A 24,812-nucleotide genomic window follows, 5' to 3' on the forward strand; every position below is an offset into this window, starting at 1 on the left:
ATAACATGGTCCAGAGGTCTACAGTTTTATAGGAAGATGATGTGGCCTGAAAGGAGAAGTAATCTAAAACTGTTAATATTCCTGCATGTATAATACAGGGAAGAGCAGAACTGAAAGTGGACTAGGTCAGAAAATTTTCTGCCAGTTTAGCTTTTATCCTTTGCAAACTCTTTAGATTTCCATGGATCATTAAATAGTACGAGATGTTTCAATTCCTGATGTTCACTGTTGCTTAACAAATAAACACAAAACAAAACCACTTTTTGCAATTCAGGTTATGGAAGATTTCCTTGTGAAAATCTGGGTTACACGTGAAGATGTAGTATATACAAAATATCCTTATAAACAATGTGTTTGTATGTTATTTCTACTCATGGTGCACTTATACAAAAATGGATTACATTTTCTTAAAGAACAAACACAGGTAACACTTTAATTTTAAAAAAAAAAAAACATTTTTCTATAGAGGTTTCCCAGCCAAACACTGACAGCCAACGCTGTTGAATTTATATGCTGTGATGAAAGGAAAAAATCAGAAAGTACTTAACATCTACTGTTACTTAAGCATTAAACCACTATACAATCCTTGTAGGAACGCTTCTCATAATTCTGCAAAAGTCAAGTCACCATGGTTTATGGATCTGATAAACCCCATTCTTAGATTTGTTCTTTCTTCCAGAAATTCAAAATAATTTAAAAGAAAATATTAAGATTAAAAGAACTCAATGATCCTCTCTCGCAGCATTCACCAGACACTGTTATCCTTGATTTCACTAGTCAGCTAACTTTCCTGAGGTTACAAAAGTATGAAACTTACAGGCAGTAGACCAGATTTGGCATGGAGCTTGTAAGGCGGCAGACATAAATGCACATCCTGTCCTAGCTGTGCATTTCCTCTGAAAACATAAAGATAACAAAGGAACAAGCCAATATCCTTGTGTCACAGATGCACGGCTTAAGGATTTTTAGTATCAGTTCACAATTCAGCATGTTACGGTTTTTAAGTATTATATTTTACAATTATCGCTATAATTTTGACTTTCATTAGTTCCTTACATCTTCCCTTTGCTCTTGAGACACTAATGGAGTGAGAAGAATTATCAGAAGAGCCCTTTATCATTCTGTCTGAGGCACAGCCCATATTTATTTTCCTTTACAATATTCAGTCGCTGGTATTGTCTCACTATGCGTACTTATCAGAGAGGTTCTACAGACATGTTTTTCTCTTGCGTAACAGCATACATCTGCCTTGCTCTAGGCATGACATTAAAGCCCCTTTATGCACAGAACAAGACATTGTGCAATGGAAACATGCTGAGTCTTCTAACGTAGAAAAGATTTCTTACACGTGATTGCTATCATTACAGGACTAAGCAGTTATTTCATAAGGCTTTTTAAATATAAGAGAACAGAAAAGGCCACATTAGAGCTATCTGAACTCCTTCTCTCCCTGGATGAATCATTTGGTCATGATCAGGACATTGTGGTAGTATATCTGGGTGTGTATGAATGCACTAAGCAATTTTCACAAACATTTGAGGAGCCAGACAGGGCTCTCCGGCATGCTGAGTATAGGTCAGGCTGCTGGGTAGACAGCTTTGGACTAGATAATCTAATGGTCCCTTCTGGCCTTTATTTATAATCTGAATCAACTGCTGCTGGAAAATAGTTATTTACTTAATCTGGCACATCAGCACACCTTCTGAATTCTTGGTCTCACCATCTGCAGTTTATTAATTCCTTTATTTCTTCAGACAAGAGGGTTTTTTAATTAAATAATGAAAGTACATGATTCAGACTTCTACCTTAAAAAAGGAAAATGTATGATTCACATTTTTCTATAATTAGTTTAGTATTCATTTTTCTCTGTTTGCTACTTTACAGATCTCCCTGGGAAAGGCTGCCAACACTCAGTCTGGCTGAATGTCCTCTGCCTTCTTCAAGACTGCTGTTAAAAGTCCTGAGCTGGAGAACATCTGTGCTTCAGTATGATGCCCAAACTCAGTCGAAAGTTGTGTCCAGAAGGCTTATCAGGCTATCTTAATGAACACAGATTTTTCCAGAGTGTCACTGAGTCAAGGAAGAAAAAAAAAAAAGAGATTTTTTAGTCATAGAAATGGCTAATACAGATTGAACTAGGCATATGGATAAAGATCATTCTCATGTTTGTTTAACACACTATAAACCTTTATTTTATTTTGTTTTATTTTTTGAGATTTACAACTTGTCACCCAACACTATGGAGGACAGACAGATTCTTTACAGATCCTTGGCAGAATGAGAACAGGCCACACAGTTCTGGTTATAATTAGAGATTTACATTACAGAAGAAATAAATTGACAATCAGCATAGCTTGTTGTCTACATTTTCTAGCACTTAGCAAAGCCTGCAGTTGCACAGAGTTTCTAGAATTCTCAGTTACAGAGTCACCTTTTTTCTCAGTCACCTGGCCAGACCCTCTGCAGACCGGGTCAAATCCTTTCCTTTCTGTTCACAGTACAGTCATAACCTAGACTTGGGGCTTTACCTAAAAGAACGTGTCACTCACTCAGTCCTGGGAGAAAGAAGACGATGGTGGAGACATCCCTGGCCACTAGGGGATCACGGGTTGTGCCATGCAGCTGTGGTTCCAGTCAAAGTTCCACTTCGGGCTTGCTGCTGCCTGAATTTTACAGGTGGTGCTCCCCGTGCTGTTACACTTCCCTGTGCCAGGACGGGTGTCACCATCTCCAGGCAACCCTGCAGCTGCGTACTGATGTGTTTAGCCACCCTGACAGAGGGTGTCCCCACACAGACAGGAGAGAGAAGGCGGCAAGAGCACACACTAACATACATAGCTCTCCAAAATCCTAGAGGTATGCTAGGCAAACACCACACACACCTCTAAGAGAGAAAAATGAGAATCTGGAAAGTTACAGCTTGGTCAGTCTAATTTCATATTTGAAAAGATATTAGAAATATATATATATAAATTGATCATTCAAAAGCTTCCATGTAATCTGACAGAACAATTAAAAGGGTGAAGCCATAGGAAAAAAGTAGGAAAGAAACACTGCAGAACATGCTTTGGAAAAAAAAGCAAATGGTCAAGAAAAAAAAAAAAAAAAAGCATCAACCTTGTCTGGACAGGCAGAAGGTACTGAAAAAATAAATGATTTTTAATTACTGTGTAGTGGTTTGGTCCTATAGTAGTAAATTCAGCAATATTTTAAGTTCAAACTATTGAAGATACAGTACTTCAATCAAAATTAGTTTTAAAGTTGTTCAAAGTGAAGGTGTAAATGCATGAGGCATCAGCTTTCCTAATGTACTCCCATATACCAGAAAAGAATGGCTGTGTCATTCTTCTAGAAATGAAATTTCTTCTAGACTGAAAACAATAGTCCGAACAGACCTAACAACACAATAAAAAATATATATTATTATATTAGCAAATCCATTGGGCAATAGCATGAGGAAATAAAAGGAACATAAATTTTACTTCAAAGTTATTTGTATTGCATTACAAACCACCAGTATCGATAAAACTCAAACTTGTTCTGTATAAATGCATTATAAAATACTGCACAGGCACCTAGGAGTTTATATATTAAAAAAAAAAAAAAAAAAAAGAGAGGGAGAGAGAGAGAGAGAGACTATAAAACTAAATTTGAACTTGACAGAATGGCTATTACTTACACTTTGTTTGATGTGGTAAGATTTCTATGCTGAACAGATGTGGTAACTTCATAAGCATTTACCCTTTTAGTGGAGGATGAATATGGTGAAGCAAATTGCATAGATTTGGCACTAGGGAAAAGTGCAGGAGAAGGTCATAAAACAAATTCATTCACGGGAATAACGTGGGCAAGCCCATAAGAACATTCAGCCATTACAGCTATGATTGACATAAAGGCTTTCATAGGGATGTCAAAGTGTCTGTTTGGACATCCTAAATGCGAGTGGTGTTTTATGTGGAGGAATACATTTTCACCTGCTGGCAGCACACAAAATCTGGCTGGCTTCAGATGCCGCTGGTGATGATGTCCTACAGGAGAACTCGGGGCCTCACGGTGCCCACATTCAGCTGTGGCAGCAGAGGGGATGCTCGCTGCCAGCAACACTCCCTTGCCTTCCCTCCCAGGGCGCAGTCCAGAGCCTGTGCATGAACGTAGGGATAACAAGGGCATGCAGCAGCTCTGCTGGCTGTGCGGGATGCTGCTCAGACACTTCCCTTGTGCTCAGTGTAGCGGCATTGTGGCGGCCACACGGTGTTACAGTGTTGGAGCTGGCACCAGCGAAAGCATGGCTTAGACCTGCTTTCCATGCTGCCTTCACCACTCAGTTTAAATGACACAGGAAAACCTGTGTGCTGCTCCTGCCCTCGGTGTGGCAGTGGGCTCAGTGAGACTCGTGCCAGTGGGGACGGAGGTGAGACGGCCCCGTCCCTGGCTTGTGGGATGCTACGGTGGGCAGCACGGGGTCACCTACACCGTGACATGAAGTGCTGTGTGGCAGGGAGCGTGTTGGCAGTGCTGTGGCACCCCAGGGTGCTCCATGGCAGGGGACAGCGCTGCAGCCCCTCTGCTGGGGTGGCAGCGTGGGGGGCTCATTGTGGGGCTGATGGCAGTTGGGGGGGGACGGATGGCTGCCTCGTCACCCAATTTAATTGCGCTTTCCCTTCACGAGGAGCAGCTGAGGGAGCTGGGGGTGTTCGGTCTGGGGAAGAGGAGGCTCAGGGCAGCCCCCATTGCTCTCTGCAGTGGGCTGAGGGGCAGGTGCGGGGAGCTGGGCGCCGGCCTCTTTTTGCAGAGAACTAGTGGTGGGAGCAGAGGGAAGGGGCTCAAGCTGCACTGGGGAGGTTCAGGTTGGAAACAGGAGACATTTATTCTCAGAAAGAGCAGCCGGGCATCAAAATGGGCTGCCCAGGGCAGCGGTGGCGTCCCCGTCCCTGGGGGTGCTGAGGGAGGGGCGCGTGAGGCAGGCGGCGCGTGATGGCGGCTCCCCGCCCCGGAACTACATCTCCCAGCATGCACCGCGCCGCGCCCCGCCCAGCCTCCCCTCCCCCTCCCACCGCCCAGCCGCGCGCCCCGCTGTGTGAAAGGTGACGGTGGCGTCACTTCCGCCGCGCGGTGCAGGCCGGGAATGCGAGTCGCGATTGGCCGGCGCCCGCCCCGCTTAGCAGCGTGCCGGGCAGCAGGAAGCGGCGGCGGCGGCGCGGGCGCGGCGGGGCGGAGCGCTGCAGGCGGTGAGTACCGGCCCGCGCCGCCTCCCCACCCCGCGGGGCCCCCGCCGCCGCCGGGCCGCGACCCGGCCGGCCGGCCGTTAAAAGGGGATCGATTTAATGCGCGCTTTGATGACGTAACGACGGGTAACCAGGCGGCGGCGCCCACACCGCGCCGCCCGGCCCAACGCCGGCCCCGCTCCCCTCCCGGGGCCGCCCCGCGCCGTGCCCGTGCCCGCGGGCGGCCGCCCGGGGCTGTGGCGGGGCCGGCGGGCGCGGCGGGCGGCGGGCGCTGGGTAGGCCTTCCGGCTTCTCCCGCTCCTGGGACTCGGCGCGCGCTGATTGGCTCTTCTCGGCGGGGGGCGGGCCGTGCCGCCGCGCCGCTATTGGCTGGGGTGGCTTTGAGTGGCGGCGGCGCCCGCCAATGGGAGGGAGGCGGTCGGGGCGGGGAAGGGGCCGCGATGGCGGCGGTGCCTGGGGGGGGAGGGGCCGCGCCTGAGGGAGCCGCCCGAGGCGGGGGGCGGGGGTGGGGGTGGGGGTGGGGGGCAGGCCGCGGCATGTGGGGAAAATGGGGAAAAATGGGGGGGAAAAAGGGGACGGGGGGAGCGGGAGTGCGGTGATAAAAGCGGGGCGGGGGTGTGAGGGCTGCGGGGGTGTGAGGCGTGAGCGGGGAACGGGGTTAGCTCGGCACCCAGCCCTACAGCAACAACAAAAAAGGAAAAAAAATCTGTCGGAAAAAATGTGTAGGAAACAGGAGCAGCCGGGTTTCCACCACCTGGTGCATAAGCATCGCGTGGGGCCACTGCTGCCGGCCTCCTCTGACTTGTTTTGCCTGGGGGTAGGGTCGTCAGGGTTGGGAAGCCCTCACAGGTCACCCTGCCACCAGCAGCACCCACCGGGCCGTGTCCCCAGGCACCGCGCCCAGCCTCTCCTGAGCACCCCCAGGGACGGGGACTCCACCACCTCCCTGGGCAACCCATCCCAGTGCCTGACTGCTCTTTCTGAGCAGAAATGTCTCCTATTTCCAACCTGAACCTCCCCTGGTGCAGCTTGAGGCCGTTCCCTCTAGTCCTATTTATCCACTGGTTATCTGTGAGAAGAGGCCGACCCCCAGCTCCCCACACCTTCCTTTCAGGGAGCTGCACCTCCTGTACCTCCCACCTCTTGCTCCATGGTATTTGTCACCTCAGTGAACATATACAGGGCTTTGAACACACAGAGTTACAATCGTCTTTTTTTGCCATATATTGCTGAGCTCTGTGGTAGTTCAGGACAACAGATTTACATAAGTCGTATGTTTTTCGTGTTTGTTTGTTTTAATGTTCTGAGAAAGACTCAATTTTTTAAAACAAACTTTTAGGTTTGGTAGGAGGGTATGATATCATGATATTTGAGGGTCAAAAGTTGGTTTGCCTTAACTTTTAAGGAATTACGTCTTTAACTGCAAGTCATCCATCCTTGAATGATTTCTCAAAAACAAGCAAGAAGAATTCAACAGTGATGTAATGGCTGTCAGCTTCCCATGTGGGGCTTTACATTGAATACCAGATGACAGGAAAGGTGGGAGCTGCTTGTCATCTGTCTTAGGCTCATTACAGATGAAGTGAGATGGAGGCAGCACCTTACACTTTGCTTTCCCGGCAGGCTGACCTTCTCTGTTCCCTTCAAGAGCCTGATACGAGTTTCAGTGTCCCCTTTAAAAAGCACTGCTAGCAAGCAGAACTAGACTTCCATAAGCATTCACTTTTGTCCCTCTTTCCCTTTCACTTTCTGTCATCTTTTTGGTATGGTTTCTGAGATGCAAGGAAGAGTGTCCTTTGCTTAAAATACAAATGTGACAAATTTATTTGCTTGATATGTTAGTCATAACAAAATAACGCCTGCTTTCATCATAATTGGGTAATTATTTTCCTCTCTCCTGTTGAACCCCGTAATACCAGAATGCACTGTTGGAAGGAAAGCTGACCCTAGGGAGCCACACGGTGGCGTTCGCATGCCTGGCGGCATCCTATCAGAGGTAGCTGGTGCACACAAGGATAGGTTTGCAGTCTGGACTTAACAATTCCAATCAACCAAATCTGCACTGGAAGTCAGGGAGCACCTCCTGTTTAGTTTCTTCCAGCACTCTAAAGATACCTGCTTCCTTGTCACACCAAAAATTTCCACCTCTGTATTCAGAGATCCTAACTGCTCTTCTAACTTTCTTCCTTCTGTCCCTGCTGAGCATAACAATACAGTGAAAGGTATTTCCCAAGTTCCTTTGAAGCTCATTCAAGTCTAACCACTGTCTTCTCTCAGATACCAAGTGTATTTCAAAGTGAGTTAGACTGTGAAATTGAACTTTCTGTGCTAACATTGCTTTGAAATGTCTTTACTTTTTTCTGAGGCATTCTCAGCATGAGAGCCATGTGAACGTGGGAGTTGAAGAGGAGGGCTGCTGCACAGACCTGAAGTCGTTTTGCCTAGAGATAATTCGTGATATGCTTTCATTGAAGCGCTTGGACTCTCTCCAGTGGTTCTTTTGCATAAGAAGCAGACTAGCATCTGCTGCCTCGTCTCCACAGGCACAGTGTTTTGCTTAACCTCTTCAGGTCTGATAACCTCCTCAACTCCCACTCACGGCTACATTTATTGTATCAGTAGGGGAGGAAGGGCCATTATATTACAAGCCCACGTGTCTCATTGGAAAGGCTGGCAGCGGATATTTCGCCATGCAGGGGGAGAAGTGTAAGTAGGCTGGGTGAATAAGAAGCTTCTTGTGCTTGGGTGTGGCAACACTTTAAATACAAGGCAGCTCTGTGTACACAGAAGCTGTAAAGCGCTGCCTTACTGCATCCTTTCTTAAAGGAAGTAAACATCTTGTGTTCAGTAGATACGAACTGTGCCTTACTTAAATAAGGATTTTTTGAGAACGGTTCTTCCACCAAGTGGATCGGTAGAACTGCAGGAAGTGGCTGTGTAAAGATTCTGGTGTTATGCCAAGGAGATGCTGTTAACTAGTTAGCCGTACAGATGTTACGTCCCTGCATTATTTGCTTTGAGGGAGGTGGGTCCTCGTTAAATATGTAGAATAAAGAGATACACTGTTCAGTTGTACTTTGTTAAACATAAATAAGGCCATACTCTACTTCATTAACCCTATTGTTTTCTACCTTTTAGCTAAAATCAGACAAACATGTTACCAGTTTGGTGTTTCTGTTGGCTTTGTAGTCCCTGAAATGTGCCAATTAGTTCACATTTGTGTACTAACCTGACTTGCATAGCATTTACTGAGCGGTGCAGTGTTATTATTCTGCTACACATCTCTTGCAGACTAGTCCTTCTGCCATGGAAGCCGAAGAAACGATGGAATGTATCCAGGAATTCCCAGAGCACTATAAAGTTATTTTGGACAGACTGAACGAACAACGTGAGCAGGACCAGTTCACAGATATCACTTTGATTGTGGATGGTATGTATAGGTCTATGGACCAGATAGTATACAAAAAATTATGAAAGCTGTGCTGGGAAGCTCTTGGGTTGGTCTTGGCTCAGCTGTCAAAGGGGCCTGTTTACAAATTCTCAGTTCAGTACTGGTCTGTGAGTTGCACGCAGACTTTCTTTTAAAGTCTTGGGGTGAACAGCATCTCCAGCAGTGATTAGTAATCATGCTTCTGTTTTTCCAAACAAGTGGCTAAATATTTTCAGATATTATCCTACTCTGCAACTGCTGTGCTATATTTAATGTCACCCAAAATATTTCCGAAACATTTTGAAGATGCTTTTTTGACTAAATCCGACTGTTTTGACTAAATCCGACTGCAGAGAACTTGTACAAATATGGTTTAAAAAAAAAAGCTTGAAATAAGATTGCCTCCTTGCTTCTCTAGTATCTGCATATTATTTTTAATATATTCTTAAAATAGGGAAGAATAATTCGCTTTTCTTTTCCTCTGTGTTTTAGAGTTGTAAATATTAGTCTAAAAGGAAGATGGAGATATAAGTGCTTAGAAAAGATGGTGTCTGGTAGATACCCAAGGTTGCTTCTAATCTGAAACATGTCTTAGAATGGATGAGCACTTTGGAGAAGATAGGCAGTGTCCAGTAGAATGGACTCGACTAAAGGAGTGCTGCTTGACCCTTAAAAAGATAGCCAGAACTCACTCGAAGAAAAGGGATTGTGTAGAGCCTGGATTAGAAAAAAGGAATGGAGAAGAGATTACTGTTGTGGAATCACTGTTATTTCACTGGCACTTCTTGCACAGAACTTAGCCTGAATGTTTGCTCCTGCTCTAGTATTACCATATCTATTTGTATTACCAAGTGTTATTGTTGGGCTCCAAGCTTTTTGGTGCAGCTGCATAGTTCTAATCTACATTGCTTCTCTTATCCTGATCTCATGGGGCCTTATAAATGTGTATATGCCTGCACCAAGGAGAAGACAACACAGTGATGGGGACTACAGAGTCTGGAAAAGAGAATGATCAGATCAGAACTGTGTCTGTTCTGCAGGGGTGTTTAAGCTAGCTGAAATGGTGATAAAATAGATCCGTACATAGGAATGCCAAAAAGCACAGAGAATTTGGATGAAATCTGAGAGCTGCGCCTAAGACATTCATGAAAAAAGTTTGCACAAGGACTTGCCACAAATTAAGTATCTGAAAAGAGAAACAAGCTGAAGTGAGCAAGTTCTCTGACTTTGATTTGCCTTCAGCAAGGGTCTCATTAGATGTGGAAGGCTAGCTGCAGCAGCATCTCATGTTACATGGAGACACGTTAAGTGACTGTATTCTGCTAGAGTAGATTTGTAGACTAGGTTTTACCGCTGTTCTCTCTTGTGCATCTGCTCTCATTCTGCAGTAAGTAAGGAAGGTGTCATCCTAAACTAAAATTTTTTATCTATTTTCACAGGTCACCATTTCAAAGCTCATAAGGCTGTTCTTGCTGCCTGTAGCCAGTTCTTCTACAAATTCTTCCAAGATTTCACTCAGGAGCCCTTGGTGGAGATTGAAGGTAATCTGGTTCATGCAGATAAAAACTTTCAGAGCTGTGTGCTGGAACTGGAAATGGATGTGGTGTCCTTGGTGCAGGCTGAATCGTAGAATCATTAAGGTTGGAAAAGACCTCCAAGATCACCTGGTCCAACCATCACACTCCTACCTTAGCTGGGATGCAAGAACAGATAGACACAGAGTAATACTTGCCTGTAAGCCAGGAGCAATTTCCTGGAACAATCATCTGCTGGTCAGAGGTCTTTTGAGAAAGAGAGATGCTCTAAATATGCTTTAAATATGTACTTTTTATTGTACTTTAAATGCTAAATAAATATATAAATTGTACTTTAAACATGTACTTTTTACTATTCCACACAAACAGCTTTTAGCCCCTCTTATCTTTCCTTTACTTTTACCTTTGTTATGGCATGATTCCGTAGTTGTTTCCATGTTTCTATAGCAGACTTGTTATTCCGACATGAGCTTTTCAAGGGTGTTGTCTTCATGAAACTGGCAGCTAAAGTATCGTGAGCCGGCCAAGTGTGCAAGATTCATCAGATTGAGGCACTGAGGCATTGTTAACTTGCTTTTCTTGCTTCCAAACAGGTGTAAGTAACATGGCATTTCGTCACCTAATAGAATTCACCTATACAGCAAAACTAATGGTGCAAGGTGAGGAAGAAGCAAATGATGTTTGGAAAGCAGCTGAGTATCTACAGATGCTAGAAGCAATCAAAGCACTTGAAATCAGGTAAACACATAAGCCTCTTTTTCTTCCCAACACTGAAATGTAGTCTTAAGAATCATTTTAGTAGAGCTGTCTGCTGGTATTTTGCAGTGCTGCTCTTATCCTGGAACTTTGGAAACTTGTTTGGGGCAATATACTTTTCAATTACATGATAGGGGTCAGAGTAACAAAGGATGCAAAAGGAATGTCTCATTCTTTGGGCTGGAGCTCAGTAGCATTGTAGGGCTGTGTCTTTGTGGAACTAGTACCAGGTCTTTGGGCTATTTGACCCCATCTGATTGAGAGTCATGTGTGCAGTGATTTAGGTAATTAGATCATGCTATAAGTTTGTGTTAGTATTTTGATTTCACTCAGCTTCCTGCTGTTTCTGAGAGAATGGGTAGCGATCTTAAAGCTCCCTGATGCAAAACTAACCTATCAAAATTCTTGAGTAAATATAGTTGGTGTAATCAGTTTTATGCTGGATAAATACTTAATTGAATGTTGCTGTGGCACATCTTACCCAGTCTGATAACTGTGCTTCATTGCAAAACTACAACCTGAGAAAAGCAGGTGATGTTCCCACCCTGCTGTTTTCTTCCCTGTCATTCCCTTTCACAAAGTGCTGTCATGTTATCATTCCTTCCGGATGCTCAGCTGTTTCAGCATGAAGCAGGGGGAGGGGTCTCATGGTTATCATGGCTTTCTCTTCTAAACTGACTGAAAGGTCCTTGCATCAGGGATAAGGTTCCTCTTTATCTTCCCATAAACAGTGTTGTCCAAGGGGAATGCATCAGCCCAGAGTTCCCCTAGAAGCCAGCTAGCATTTTCTTTTTTTTTTTTTTTAAAAAAAAAAAAAGCTGGGGGTAGACACAAAAAACTCCATGGTACACTAGAAACTTGGTTTCCAATATCAACATTGATTTTTTCAAAAGAACTTACCCAATTCTTATTCTGGGGATTGGCAGCAGAGCAAAAAAAACACAATTTTTTAAAAGAAGAGATAAGAGGTTGCATTTCTGGTCCTGTTCTTCAACCCCACCAACACTTTTGATTTGACATTTTTGAGGTTAGCATAATACCATCAGGATAACTTTTCTTCTGTTCAGGAAAAAAAAGCAGACCTTTGTGTCTGCCTGACAAAGTTGAAAAGAAACTTGAAATTGAAGAAGTTTGTTCTAAATGGTATCTGTTTCAGTCAGTGTACACCAGTGGAACTGCTGAACCAGGATTTGGATCAGCCCATCAAAGTAAACTGCCCAGCATGCACGCATTTCCCAGTGTTGCATTATGTTGTGCAGTTTTTTGGTTATCCAACGCCAGTAAACTAATTCTTATGATACAAAGAAAAAAATGTTTAACATATGCAAGCTAGTCTATTCTTAGTTATTTCCATTGTTAATATATTGAAAGGCTGTTTTTATTATTGATTTTTTGTTTGTTTTCATTGCCTTTTTTTTGTTGTTTTCTTGACAAAAACAAACAAGCTTAAGTACCACTATCAGTCTGTTCTCCTCAACGGTATGAGTGGGAGGAATTATAATACAGTGCCACAGTTTAAGCTTTAACTTAAGCTTTCAGGTTAAGCTTCAGAAACTTCAGCCAAAGTAGAAATAAACGGTAATCGAGCAAGCCCCTTGCCCGATCGATATTTATTAATATCACAGAGATGGACATCACATAACCATCTAGACTAGAAAGAAAACAACCAGCTGTTATTCATTAAAGTACAGTTGTGTTTAAAGTGCTGTAAGTGTGTATTCAAGTTCAGACTTTCACACCAGCTGCTCAAGGATGATAGTCTCCTCTTTGCTGAGCATATTATTCTTTTGCTACGTGATCCTGGAGCTCTTTGCAGTAATGTGCAAAGTAACTTAACTTCTAAATTTCAGAAATCTAGAGTAAATGAAGCTATAAGTTTAGATGTTCTGTCTTCCTGTATCTGAATATTGTAAGATGTAATTTGATAAGCTCTATCCTTCATTGTCATTAGCTGCATATTTCTGACATATGATATGCGGATGCTGAAGGAAACCTCACCTCACCTATTACTAAAAAATCCATGTTATAAATGAAGTCTCAACTCAATCTGAATTTAGTAATATTTATACAAGGCAGGTAAACAGTGCTGGGTGCGCAGGGAGTCTACACTCTACCAACACACACACACAAGCATCAAACTTTCTAAATATACAAAACATTGCTTTTACATACTAAACCTGAGTACTCCTATACATGCGTATGCCTCTACATATGTACAATCAGAACAAACAATCTTTTAAGTCTACCACTATTAATGTCCACGTCTGGGGGAGCATAGTTGGAGTTGGTAATGCTGGTTGAAGTGCTCCCATATCTTCCATGACTTATAACCGTCCCCATTTTGCGTTCCTTTTCTTGATTACAAGCACCACAGAATTCCAGGGCTAGTCCTGGGAGCAATATGTCTTGCTTTAAGTTGTTAAGCAACTCGGCCTTCAGGCCTTATGTATCCTGTTCTTCCCGGATCGAAGGAAAACATTTCCGTCTCCTTTGCAAGGCCCATAGGGCCTGGGTCAAAAGGCACGTCCAGGTCACCAGGGGGCGGAACAGCAAAGGCCTTCGATGGCTGCAGCAGCAGAGGGGCTGCTGGTGCAGCAGCAGGATTGGTGGCTGAACCCGCAGCTCTCTCACTGCCTGGCAACCCACACGTGTCTGACTGTGGCCCCACAGGGCTCTGTAAGGCCCCAGAGACTGCTCCCAGGTGCTGAGCAATCCCACTGCAACGTTGTCGTTTTTAGTTGCAGAGTCCCACACCTGGACCTCAATTTGGTCCCATGTTTCAGGATCATAAACTGTCCGATTGTTAATAAAGGGAATAAGCTGCAAGGTTACCAGGACAGTCCTTGTTCCTAAGGACGTGTGATTCCTCATAATGCGCAACTGCTTACCAGCGAGGGGCAGTTGTTTGCGCAGGTCTGCTTCCCTCAGCTCGAGCTTCGTCCCATCTCCAGTGCCTATTTCCAGCAACTTTCTGTGCGAGCTTCTCTGAGCGGTTTGCTGAGTTTGGCCAAACCTATCTTCATGAGGCGATCAATGTGCCTGTTCCTGTCCTGGTCCCTGTTCTGCTGGCCTGTTCCTTTTCATTCCTTCTTTCTGCTTCTTTATTGATGACATAACTTCATTATATCATGTTGCCTTTTTCATCTCAAGGACAGGCTCCCCTCTTACACCCTTCTCCCCACAGCAGTCCTTTTCCAACAACTTTCCATTGGTCAAACAACCTTGCATATAACAGCAACAGCAAACCCCCAGCAACTTCCATGCCTTAAGGGCTGCAGAACAAGCAACCCCAGACTGCATGGCTCCTGAATCACCCATCTTTGTGCCCTCTAAACTATTTTACATTCCTGATGGCCTCATCGTTTAGTCTGATGTTATCACCAACCATGGGCCTTGCCAACCCCCATGGCCACACTCCCTCATCTCCCCCTTCTTTATTAATATCAACCATCTTCTTGACACGAATTATTACTCCATAGATCATAATGGGATGCTATCCCTGACATCTCAGAGGAAGGAGGTTGTGTGTGTGTAGTGCAGGGGTAAGAGAAACCAAGCTGGGAGGGGGGGTTGTGTAAGACCAGAAAATTAAATTAGAGTACTCTTTCCACATCCAAGTGAGTATTTGTTGTAATTGTTGTTGTTTGTTGTTTTTTTTAGCCTGTGTGCTTTCCTGAAGTACTAGCTGTTACGATAATCATTGCGTAAGGTCACACCTACAGTGGTTTCTAGGAACCTAAGTCAGTCACCAGAGCTTAAGCAATGAATAGCATAGGAAGGACTTGAATATTATTTCTGAGTAGGCAGGCAGAAGAACTCTGCCCTTTGTGAAAGTTCTCAAGTGCAGAATTTCAAAAGTTGCTCAGATAAACCTGTGCCGTTAGGCTAACTGGTCATTTTATTGATGCATTGTGTATTGCTCAAAGCAGAGCTATTTAAAACATTTTAGTTGCCCGATGTGAAAGTCTCCATAGCTCCAAACTTGCGGTTTTACAGGACTAATGAGTATAGAGTAAGGACAAATTATCTTCTAAAATGCACGCAGGTTATATGCATTGAGTTTCTTAAAAACAGCTAGAACGTGTTTAATGCAGAAGCTCAGTATCAGGCAGGATTTGTTACGTGTTTGTGAATCTTAACCTTGTTTATGCAAATGCTTTACAGGAACAAAGAAAATTCATCACCCTTAGAATCAAATCAAACCCAAGCTAAAAATAAACCAAAAAAGTGGAAGATAGCTGAAACTTCGAATGTTATCACAGAAACACTGCCATCTGCAGAATCAGATCCAGTTGAAATTGAGGTTGAGATTACTGAAGGGACAATTGAAATGGAAGATGATAGCGTCGAGACGCTTGAAGAAGTAGCTTCTGCAGAGCAATCCATAAAGTACATACAGACAACGGCTACAACAGATGAATCTGCTTTGGCTCTTTTGGCAGATATCACCAGCAAGTATCGTCAGGGAGAGCAAAAATGCCAGATCAAAGACGAAGATGACAGTGCAACTGATCCCTCATGCAAACAGGTAGAAGGTATTGAAATTGTGGAACTTCAGCTGTCACACGTGAACAATTTATTCCACTGTGAGAAATGTAACCGTTCGTTTAAATTGTTTTACCATTTTAAGGAACACATGAAAACACACTCTACTGAGAGTTACAAGTGTGACATATGCAATAAAAGGTACCTACGAGAGAGTGCTTTGAAACAGCACGTCACCTGTTACCACCTCGATGAAGGTGGTGCCAGCAAGAAGCAAAGACCTGGCAAAAAAATACATATATGCCAGTACTGTGATAAACAATTTGACCACTTTGGACATTTTAAAGAGCATCTCCGGAAGCACACAGGTAAGAGCGCCGCTGTAGTCACGTACTTGTGGCTTTGGCCATTTTGGGGTTTTGAATGTTTGTGGGAAGTAGAGGTTATGCTGAAGAGAACACACAAGTGCTAGAAATACTTAGCTTCTAGTTACAGCTAAAATCAAAGAATCATAGAATTGTGTTGATGATTCTATACTGATTTTTTTTCCTATTGGTATAAACTGTGAGGTATTGAGTTGTTTGGTTTTTTTTAAGTGGTTAAAAATATGCTCTCAGGACTGGAAAACCTTAATGAAGCTTCTCTTGAGTGTATTAAACATTGTTCTAAGAATTATTTCATAAGGCATGCTTACTTCAAATGTACCAAACTGAGTAGCTACTTTTATTTTCACAATTCTCCTGGTTAAAATTTTCTGTTGTAATAAGATCTGAACTGTGAGCTTGTCAGTGTGAAATAGCCTCTTATGACAGTTTCATCCTTGGTCTTGACATCTGTGATTCAGTTTTGTTTGCATGTTAAGTAACACAGCAAAACATTTCTACTGGCTATAGTAGACTTCCATTACTGTAAAATCTGCCTTTTTGACATCTGGATAGCATCTTTTGATTACAAAATTGCTTGTGCCTCCTTCGGTCTTCCTTTATAATATGAGAAGTCTGTACTATCTGTACAGATACTGAGCATTTTGTAGATGACTTTATATATAAACTATATATAAATAATTATATTATCATACCTACAAAGTATTTATATGTAAGGACCATATAAAATATGGTCTGATATCCAAGTGGTTTTGTTTAATATGTCAGTCATGAGGCATCAGTAAGATTTAATGCAGAGGAGCAGCCCCTGTCTTTTTATCTTGTTAAAGCCTTTTAATTGGAACCTCTCTGTACCAGGGACAGGTGTGTATTGATGTATGAATGACACTGTACCCAGCCTACTCCAAATAGCCCCTTCAGAGTTGCATTTGTAAAAAGCCTTTATCAAATCCTTATTCCCTATAAAGTAGGGAGTGTTTGGTTTGGCATAGCTAAGACAGCTACAAACTACATCAGGAAAGTATTTTCAGAGAGAAGTTTTTGGTAGATTATTTTGTTTACTCTGCTATCTTCATGTGGGAGTTGCTGTTGTGACAGAATTTGGGACACAAAGTAACAGCATATCACAGGAGACCCAGAGGACCGTATCAATATGTATTGATACAAGCAGTACTCCTGGAATTTAATTACTTTTGGTTTCCCATTTTGAAAGTCTGAAGCTTAAAATCAAACATGATACTACCAGATAACTGTGCTTTCCTAAGGTCAGTGGAAAAACTCCCACTGAGCCAAAGACTTTCTAAATTCTTAATTCTAAACATTAGATGAATACTAAAATAAAATTAAGAGCCCATGGAGAAAATGTACTACAAACGATCTCGTCCTGCTGCTGTTTAATTACAACACCAGCAATAACATTAAAGTAGCAAGTGCAAAAGAAATTCATGTCATGCATCTCTGAAAATATTAACAAAGTCGTCTCTAGAATTTATTAAAAGGGAGATTTTTTGATGTGATGTAATGATTCTGGTTTTTTTGTTTTTCTTGCATGATAATGAGATTTCAATTACTAGTTGGAAGTAACTCACAGGACAAATTCTGCAAGACTGTAATTAATGTATGCCCACTGAATTTAGTACATGTAACTCTAGTCTTGCACAGGAAGAGCCACTTCCTCATCCCGCAGTCAATCTTAAAAGGAAGCTACTGCTCTCGATATTCTTGTCTAACCTTGTTTTTTTGTTTTGTTTGTTTTTGCCAAGTTTATATCGCCTACCAGAAAGAGATGCTGAACAGCTTTGATTTCCCACGATTTCCCTGGGAATTTTGACTGCTAAATATTTCTCAAAGATAGGCTTTTTATGGAGGCTGCATGTGCTCACATGAGTGAAGATGGAAATTAAGGAGTTTTGTGCTCCAAGCAGCCATGATGTCTGGAAATCCTGTAATTAACATAATTTGTATACAGATTACACAGACTTCGTAAGAAAAAATTAATCATGGTCTTTGCCATTCTGTGGTAAATTTAAAATATGCTTTACAGGAGGCTCACTTTAAACTACAAATAACATCTTCCATAGAAGTTAACAAATGGACTCTGTTTGCATACCTTGAATATATAATTGTGGAGTTCATTTGATAAATACCTGTTTTTGGTGCACTTGTGGGTGGGGGGGAACTACTGTTTCTCTCTAAACATATTTTAATAATGATGTGGTAGCTTTATGTTCAGGGATGAATTTCTTACAGATATATATGTATTATGTGTATGTATTTCTTATATACAGGGATGGGATTTCTTATATATTAGGCAAATAGAAATCACAGTGTTAGTTGTTAGAAATTCCTTTGGGTTAAAAATGTTTATTTGGGGCCTTTGGGTTAAAAACATTTATTTTGGGCCGTCTCTTTCCCGACAGTTCCTGTCCTGAGTTACTTAAGATTGGCAAAGGAAATTTCATTCTTTCTAATACACTGAAAAAGACGATGATCAGATCCAGAGGAGAAAAAAAAAAAAAACTCTTCATAAAATCACAGTTAGATGGGGCTAAGCTCACAGCTGGATGGCAGCAGGCTGTCATCTCTCACAGGGGAGCTCCTGTGTCTCTGGGGGTAGCTGGGCTGGCAGGATGGTGCATGTGCTTTCTTTCCATCTCCCCTGAGCTGTGCAGCCTGGGTCACTGTGCTGATTTGTGCAGTGCACGGAGTCACACTTCTTTTGGCTCTTGGATATTGCCACCACTGTCATTAAATTGTCACTGTCAGATGCTTTTGTCACTATGTGTGGAAGATTACTGAAGAATTTGAGTAAGAGAAGAATAAATCTGTCCTTGACTGGGGGGTGGCTGACACCAAGTAACTATTTAAATGTGGCCATATGGCAGGGCTGGTGAAGTTTTGTGCTGTGAGTTCTGTGCTCCTTTATCTTCTTTGCTATACAGTAGTCTCCAAAAACATAGCCTTTGGTAATCATTAAGGGGAATATTCACACTTTTTTTTTTTTTTTCTGTAGACTTTGAGTGTGGAAGTAAGAATTATAGGCTACTTGTGGATTTCTGTTGAAAACCGAGTTAGGCACTTCTGAATATCTTTATTTCTGAAAACATGGGTTTATTGACTTTCCATCCCAGTCAGTAACTACTGCTTCCTGAAAATGTAGGCTTTAAATCTTAATCCAGATAGAAAAAACTCTTACATTATTCACTGAAACGTCTCAGCCTCTTTTGGTGTTCATTAAGCAGTTTGTTTCAATAGTTAGGTTGTTGCCAGTACCTTCACAGATTAATTATCAGACAGTCAGAAGAAACATGCTGTTCTGAGGTGTTTTTTTTTTTGTATTTTCATTTCCTTGAATTTCATTGTGTTTATGCATGATGAAATTAGTAATCAGACACCAGTTTTTCTTTGTTCTGCTTGATGTCAGTAATAGCAGTATGCTACTTTGGATAAAAAGAGAAAACAGAGCCTGTTTTCATCCTCCCCTGCTTGCTGTCCTTAGCTGGCTTCCCAGTGGAAAGCGCTCCTCTTTTTGGTACCAGGTTTGAAATGAAGTGACCGAACAGAAAGGAATTTTTGTCTTGCTTGTGCCCATCTATGCCATGTCCCTCTTTGCTTTCTCTTCACTGTTTTTCATTTTTGTTTTGATTTGGTTTCTGCTTTTTGTTAAATGCTGATACACTGTTACTTCATAGTTAATCTGTGCCATCTTTTTTCTGGAGCTTAGTTTTAGCTCTTCAGCATAAGCTGTTACTGTTCTTGAAAATAAAACGTATTTTTTTAAATACTTCCTTTATTGTGTGACTTCGTATAATTTCTGATGTTGAGTCTTTGAATATTACCAGGTGAAAAGACAGGAATAGCTGCTATTTCATTAAGATATTTTGACAGGTTAGTGATCAAACTTGCATAAAAACCTAAACAGACTTTAATTAGCACCAGCAGTTATGGCAGATTGTCTCTTTCTGAATGAGAATTATGATTCCACGTTAAGACTTTGCCTTTTTATTTATATAAATGAAGTGTACACAGAGTGTCTTTCTCTTCTTCTGTAGAATAATCAAGTTGGCCAAGCCTTTACAGCGTGTCTATCAGCAAGAGGGGAAGAAGGGAGAGCTGACAGAAAACTGTTTGATTTTATGCTGTTATAAATCCCTGTCTGTCTTAATAGGTGAAAAACCCTTCGAATGTCCAAACTGCCACGAACGTTTTGCTAGGAATAGCACGCTCAAATGTCACTTGGCGGCCTGTCAGTCTGGAGCTGGAGCTAAAAAGGGAAGAAAGAAGCTGTATGAATGTCAGGTGGGTAATGGAAGTCGCAGAGTTGGAGGCCAGGTGCCTCCTTCCCGTGCTGAGGGAGTCTGGGAGTACTAAGCAGGAAAGGCAGCAAGAGTGGGCTCACGCCTCCAAGAACCACTTAAACAAATATGAGGATCGCATTCAACCACAGCACTCAGTTAAATTTTTATATTTCAGTAGTTCCATTTAAAATGTGGAATTACTGGTATGGATTTTCATAATACTTTGTTAATCTTTCTGCTTCCTTTTCAAGGTTCTTGATGCACTGACCTAGGCCTATCCTGCTTGTGAACATGCTTCACTAAAGTCCAAAATACAAAGTACTATTTTATTTCCTATTTTATTATTCTGCTGTTTGGTACCCAGTATGTTGACTTTGTCTGTAAAGTCATTCCATATTATGATGACAATCTGTAATGTCTTTTAAGCAAATATAAATGCTGTAAATAGATAATATATGTAACTGGGATTCAAAAACGTTTTCAGAATTTTACATGACTCTTAAAAGTCAGCTTTTAAAGGCTAGAAACATGAAAACTGAGGTTGGCTGTAGCAGTTTATTTGTTGTTTTGCTGCTCCAGTCTCAATTAAGAACACATTTCTTCCCCCTGCCACACCCACTACCCTTAAGACTCTCACCCTATTTAATTTACTCTGGTTTTAAGTTAATTTGGGTTGTATAGTAAAGAAAACTTCTGGACGTGGGCTTTATTTCTTCTGAAAGAGAGAGATCTCATTCATAGAAAGCAGCGAATGCTGCAGGAGATGAATGGATGAATTTTGTGTGTCACATCATTGAATTGGAAGTTTGACTGTTGCCATTGTATTATTCAGCTTTTATCCTAGTCTGAAATTAACTCTTGTGAGTGTACCTATAAATTAAAGATAAGACAGCTTTGATCATGAGAGTTACTGGGTAACGCAGTCGTACCTAGTAGCCTCAGGTTGAACATGCTGTTTTGTTGTGACCCTTTGGTTTAACCAATTTTGACCAATTTCACTGTGTTGTAGCTTTCTGTTTATTAATTGATACCATGTCCTCTCACAGATGTTGTGAATATGGATTAGTAGCTGAATGTGGGTTCAGCCCACAGCAATTACAGTAATTCCTGGAGAAGTTTTTCTTGAATTCTTCCCTGTTTAGAATTAAGTTTGAATAGTGTTCAGTGCATAAAATCTCGGCTCCCTGAAGAAAGGAAAAAAAAAATTTGCACTTGCTTGATGACTGTTTTTGTTACTTTTGAGTGTATGCCTAGAGGACTAAATTAGGCTATCAGTAATTATGTGCCTGGACATTACTAATCGTTATTATCTTTATATATCACAAAGTAAGTTTAAGTGCTTATTTATAAGGTTAGTATTTTGAATGTGTGCTGTCCAACTTTCTCTCTTACTAAAGCATGAGCCTGGTGAGAAGAAAGCCTGGTAATAACAACACAAACCCATTTTTAACAGACTTCAACAGCTGTTTTTTCAGGTCCATTTTACAGACCTGTTCCTTGAGTTAATCCCTGTCAGATAATCCATTATCCTTCTGTGCTGTCGCCAAAAAATAAAGAGATGGAATGTTTTCTTTCTAAAATACTTGCCAGCAGTGAAGGAGTGTTGAAACATGTTCTTTGTTTCTTTTTGCCAGTGTGAACACTTGCATGGCCAAAGACTCCAGACCCTGTTTCTGTAGTCCAAGTGTGACTCTGCCCTACTTTCCCCCGCAGGCACATTTCTACAGGCAATTTCTACAGTGTCCTTGTGTATTGTTCTCGGGCTACACACCTCAGTACCAGCTGAAGGGAATAAAGTGTGTTCTAGTGTTCTGTGAATATATAGTGTCTGCAGTCTTCGCAGTACTTTTAGCTGGACAAGTCTAACAGAGATGGAGCTCTAAGACATTTTCATACACTGATATTTATTTATTTATTTATTTTGAAAAGGCACAATGGCAGAGTTTAGTCTTGCCAGTGAAACCTCATAATTCTGTGAAGAAAATAAAGGTGATGAGGAAAAGTAGGCTAGTAGTGCTGCATCTAGAACTTCAGTAACAGAACAGTTTGTATTACACTTTCATCATGCTGTATTATTACACAAATAGCTTCCCACCCCAAATTCTAGCAACAGACACAGAACTACTGGTACCTGCTTCTGAATGTGAATTTCACGTAAGTTTGAAATGAGAAATCTTTCAAATGTTGTACTGGCTCATAAATTCAGTAGCTATGCTGTATATGCACAACTCAAACTGTCACACTTTCTCAAGTAATAATAGGTGCTCTGTTCATCTGGAACTGACTTCTCAGCTTTTACCTCTAACATATATGTGTGTGTGTTTTAAATCTACGTAGCAAGAAGCTACGCTGTGTGAAGCCATGGACTGGAATAGGCAGCATGCTTTGTCATATTTCTGTTGGCATTGTTTAACATGCTCTGTCTTTTGTTTCAGGTTTGTAACAGCGTGTTTAACAGCTGGGATCAATTTAAAGATCACTTGGTGATACACACTGGTGAAAAACCCAACCACTGTACCCTGTGTGATTTGTGGTTTATGCAAGGCGGTGAGCTGAGAAGGCATCTCAAAGAGATGCACAATATTTCAGAACTAATGACAGAAGAGGTTCTTCCAGTGGAAGCTGAACCAGTAACATCAATGACTATAATAGAACAAGTGGAACAAGTCCATGTCCTACCAGTAATTCAGGTCCAAGTGGATCCTGCACAGGTGACTGTGGAACAGATGCACCAGGATCTCATACAGGATAATCAAGTGAAAGGCGCACAGTTGGATGAACTACAAGAACAGGTGCAAATTAGTTACTTGGAGGTTGAGCACATTCAGACTGACCATGGTGCTGAAGTTCATGTGGAGCAGTTGCACGTTGAGCATGTAAATCAAATACAGATGGAAGAAGTACAAGCAGAACTTATAGATGGAACAGACCTTGAACAAGTAGAATACGAAAGTGTTGATCAAGGAGAAGCAGAAGAAAAAGAACCTAGTCACGTAGATGATGCAGATAAGGGGGATCATGAACAAGCTGAAGACTTAAAAGCTCAACAATTAGTGGACATGAAGACTGAAAAGGTGGATGATTAGGTCAATTAACCGCGTGCAGGTTTAAGAGTGAAATACCAAATTATTTTTGTTAACTTTTACATTGTTTTTTGAACTGTCAGTGGTCATCTTTCCAATATGCTGTCCTTGGCAAGCTGGACAAGTGGACCAAAGTTAGCTTTCTTCATATACAACTACACTTCTGTCATATGTGAAGAATAACTGTCATTCATCTAATACCATGGAACAGGAACTACCGCAGAAATGGACAGCTTTGTGATGATTTTAATAATGAATAGCTTGTCTTGCTGTTATACCATCCCTGGGTATATGTAAGAGTAACTTCACCTCTTTTCCTCTTCAGTAGAAGCAAACTCTTGTTACAGATTTGCAGGGTGTCTGTGGCAGAAGAGTTAGTAAAATCTGGTGGGTTCTAGCATAAATGACCACTCGGATACCTGTGAATTTTCTGGGCAGACTGCCATCCAAACGCAGTACTGTATCCAACAGCAGTCCCTGCATTTCTTTAATGCGAGAAGTTTTACATCAAGCTGGAACTTCTGAACATTCAGTCTGGGGGAAAGCTGTTTTTGCTGGAGGTCTGAGAGCACAAAAATCCTGTGCCTTTTCAACAGTGACTGGTTAAATTTCCACAAAGCTTCTAAAGTGTTCAAGAACCTAGTTCAGTAAAAAGGCAATGTAGGTAATGTTATAGTGCTTTATATTTTTGCTTAAAATTGTCAGCTACTGATTTTTTTGCATTAAATTTAGAATGGGGGGGGGTGCTGAGGGAGGAAACAGATTCCACTTAGTGGCAATAAGACGCTCTAAAATGAACATCTTAAAATGGAAAAGCTTGATAGAATCTGTGGTAAACATGAGCTGGAAGAAAGCTACCAGCAGATTCTTCTTTTATAAATCTTCATTTTTGAAAATGAATTTGTTTAAACAAGTATAGAGAAGAGTTGTCTATATGGTATCAGGTTCCTGGTTATGGGGATTTTTTTGAAATGGAATTCTGACACTTGACACAAAGATGTTGTGCTAAAAATAAAAGTAAAAGCCATAGGTATGAGTGCTAAGCTGTGGATTGAAAAGTAGGAGTGTAAACATTTTAATCAATATTAGACAATAAAATAATACCAACCATGAAATGTTGCATTATTTGCTTCACCCAGTAAACAAGAAACAATTTAGTGACTGGCAATTACAGTGCCAGATCCCGGTGATAAGAATCAATCCCATTTTAATAAGTTTAATAGCTCATTACTATGAAGTTAAGTTTGTTTAGGAAATATTGGTCTGGCTCTGTGTTCAGCCATACTAAGGACTTCTGATTCCCAGTTATTGCCTTGTTCCATACTTCTGAAAAACTTTTTAAAGCCTTAACTGAATGGAGGAATTATTGCAAGGAAGTTCCCTAATGCACTTAGTAATCCCATAGATCTTAGTTAAAACCAAGTTTTCTATTCAGTCGTCTCCAAAGGCGGAATAATTTCCTCAAGCTTGTGCTTTTCAGTCTCATTCAAAATTATTCATGTGTTTCATCGTACTTCTTGAGAAACTGTTGCAAAACAAACACAAATTTCAATTAAAATTTCAAACAATTTGATTAATGTAACTTGCATTCTTTTTTAATGATGTGTTTTGTTTCCT

At 41.6% G+C, this 24,812-nt stretch overlaps 1 protein-coding gene across 7 annotated transcripts; it reads left to right on the forward strand.

The window, feature by feature from the left end:
• Nucleotides 1–5,071: 5,071 nt before the first annotated feature.
• On the forward strand, nt 5,072–24,768 carry ZNF131 (zinc finger protein 131). 7 transcript variants are annotated; one of them, XM_068666008.1, is made up of 8 exons: nt 6,798–7,221; nt 8,517–8,655; nt 10,095–10,196; nt 10,784–10,928; nt 15,111–15,474; nt 15,577–15,799; nt 19,983–20,113; nt 22,548–24,768. In XM_068666008.1, the coding sequence occupies exons 1-8, from the start codon at nt 7,198–7,200 to the stop codon at nt 23,196–23,198; spliced, it is 1,779 nt and encodes a 592-aa protein (XP_068522109.1). In that variant the 5' UTR covers nt 6,798–7,197; the 3' UTR covers nt 23,199–24,768. The 7 variants fall into 7 exon arrangements, with proteins under 7 accessions (XP_068522105.1, XP_068522106.1, XP_068522104.1 ...); XM_068666004.1 differs by lacking the exon at nt 6,798–7,221 and adding an exon at nt 5,072–5,228 and having other exon boundaries at nt 15,111–15,799; XM_068666005.1 differs by lacking the exon at nt 6,798–7,221 and adding an exon at nt 5,342–5,500 and having other exon boundaries at nt 15,111–15,799.
• Nucleotides 24,769–24,812: the final 44 nt, after the last annotated feature.

This window comes from Anas acuta, chromosome Z (genome assembly GCF_963932015.1).
Source record: "Anas acuta chromosome Z, bAnaAcu1.1, whole genome shotgun sequence".
Lineage (NCBI taxonomy): Eukaryota > Metazoa > Chordata > Aves > Anseriformes > Anatidae > Anas > Anas acuta.

Excerpts from the sequence above, each read along its gene's own strand:
- ZNF131 (XM_068666002.1), top strand. The coding sequence starts at position 7,198 with ATGCCTGGCGGCATCCTATCAGAG. Across the intron at positions 10,929-15,110 it reads ATCAAAGCACTTGAAATCAG|GAACAAAGAAAATTCATCAC; the intron begins GTAAACACATAA and ends AATGCTTTACAG. Across the intron at positions 15,800-19,982 it reads GCATCTCCGGAAGCACACAG|GTGAAAAACCCTTCGAATGT; the intron begins GTAAGAGCGCCG and ends CTGTCTTAATAG.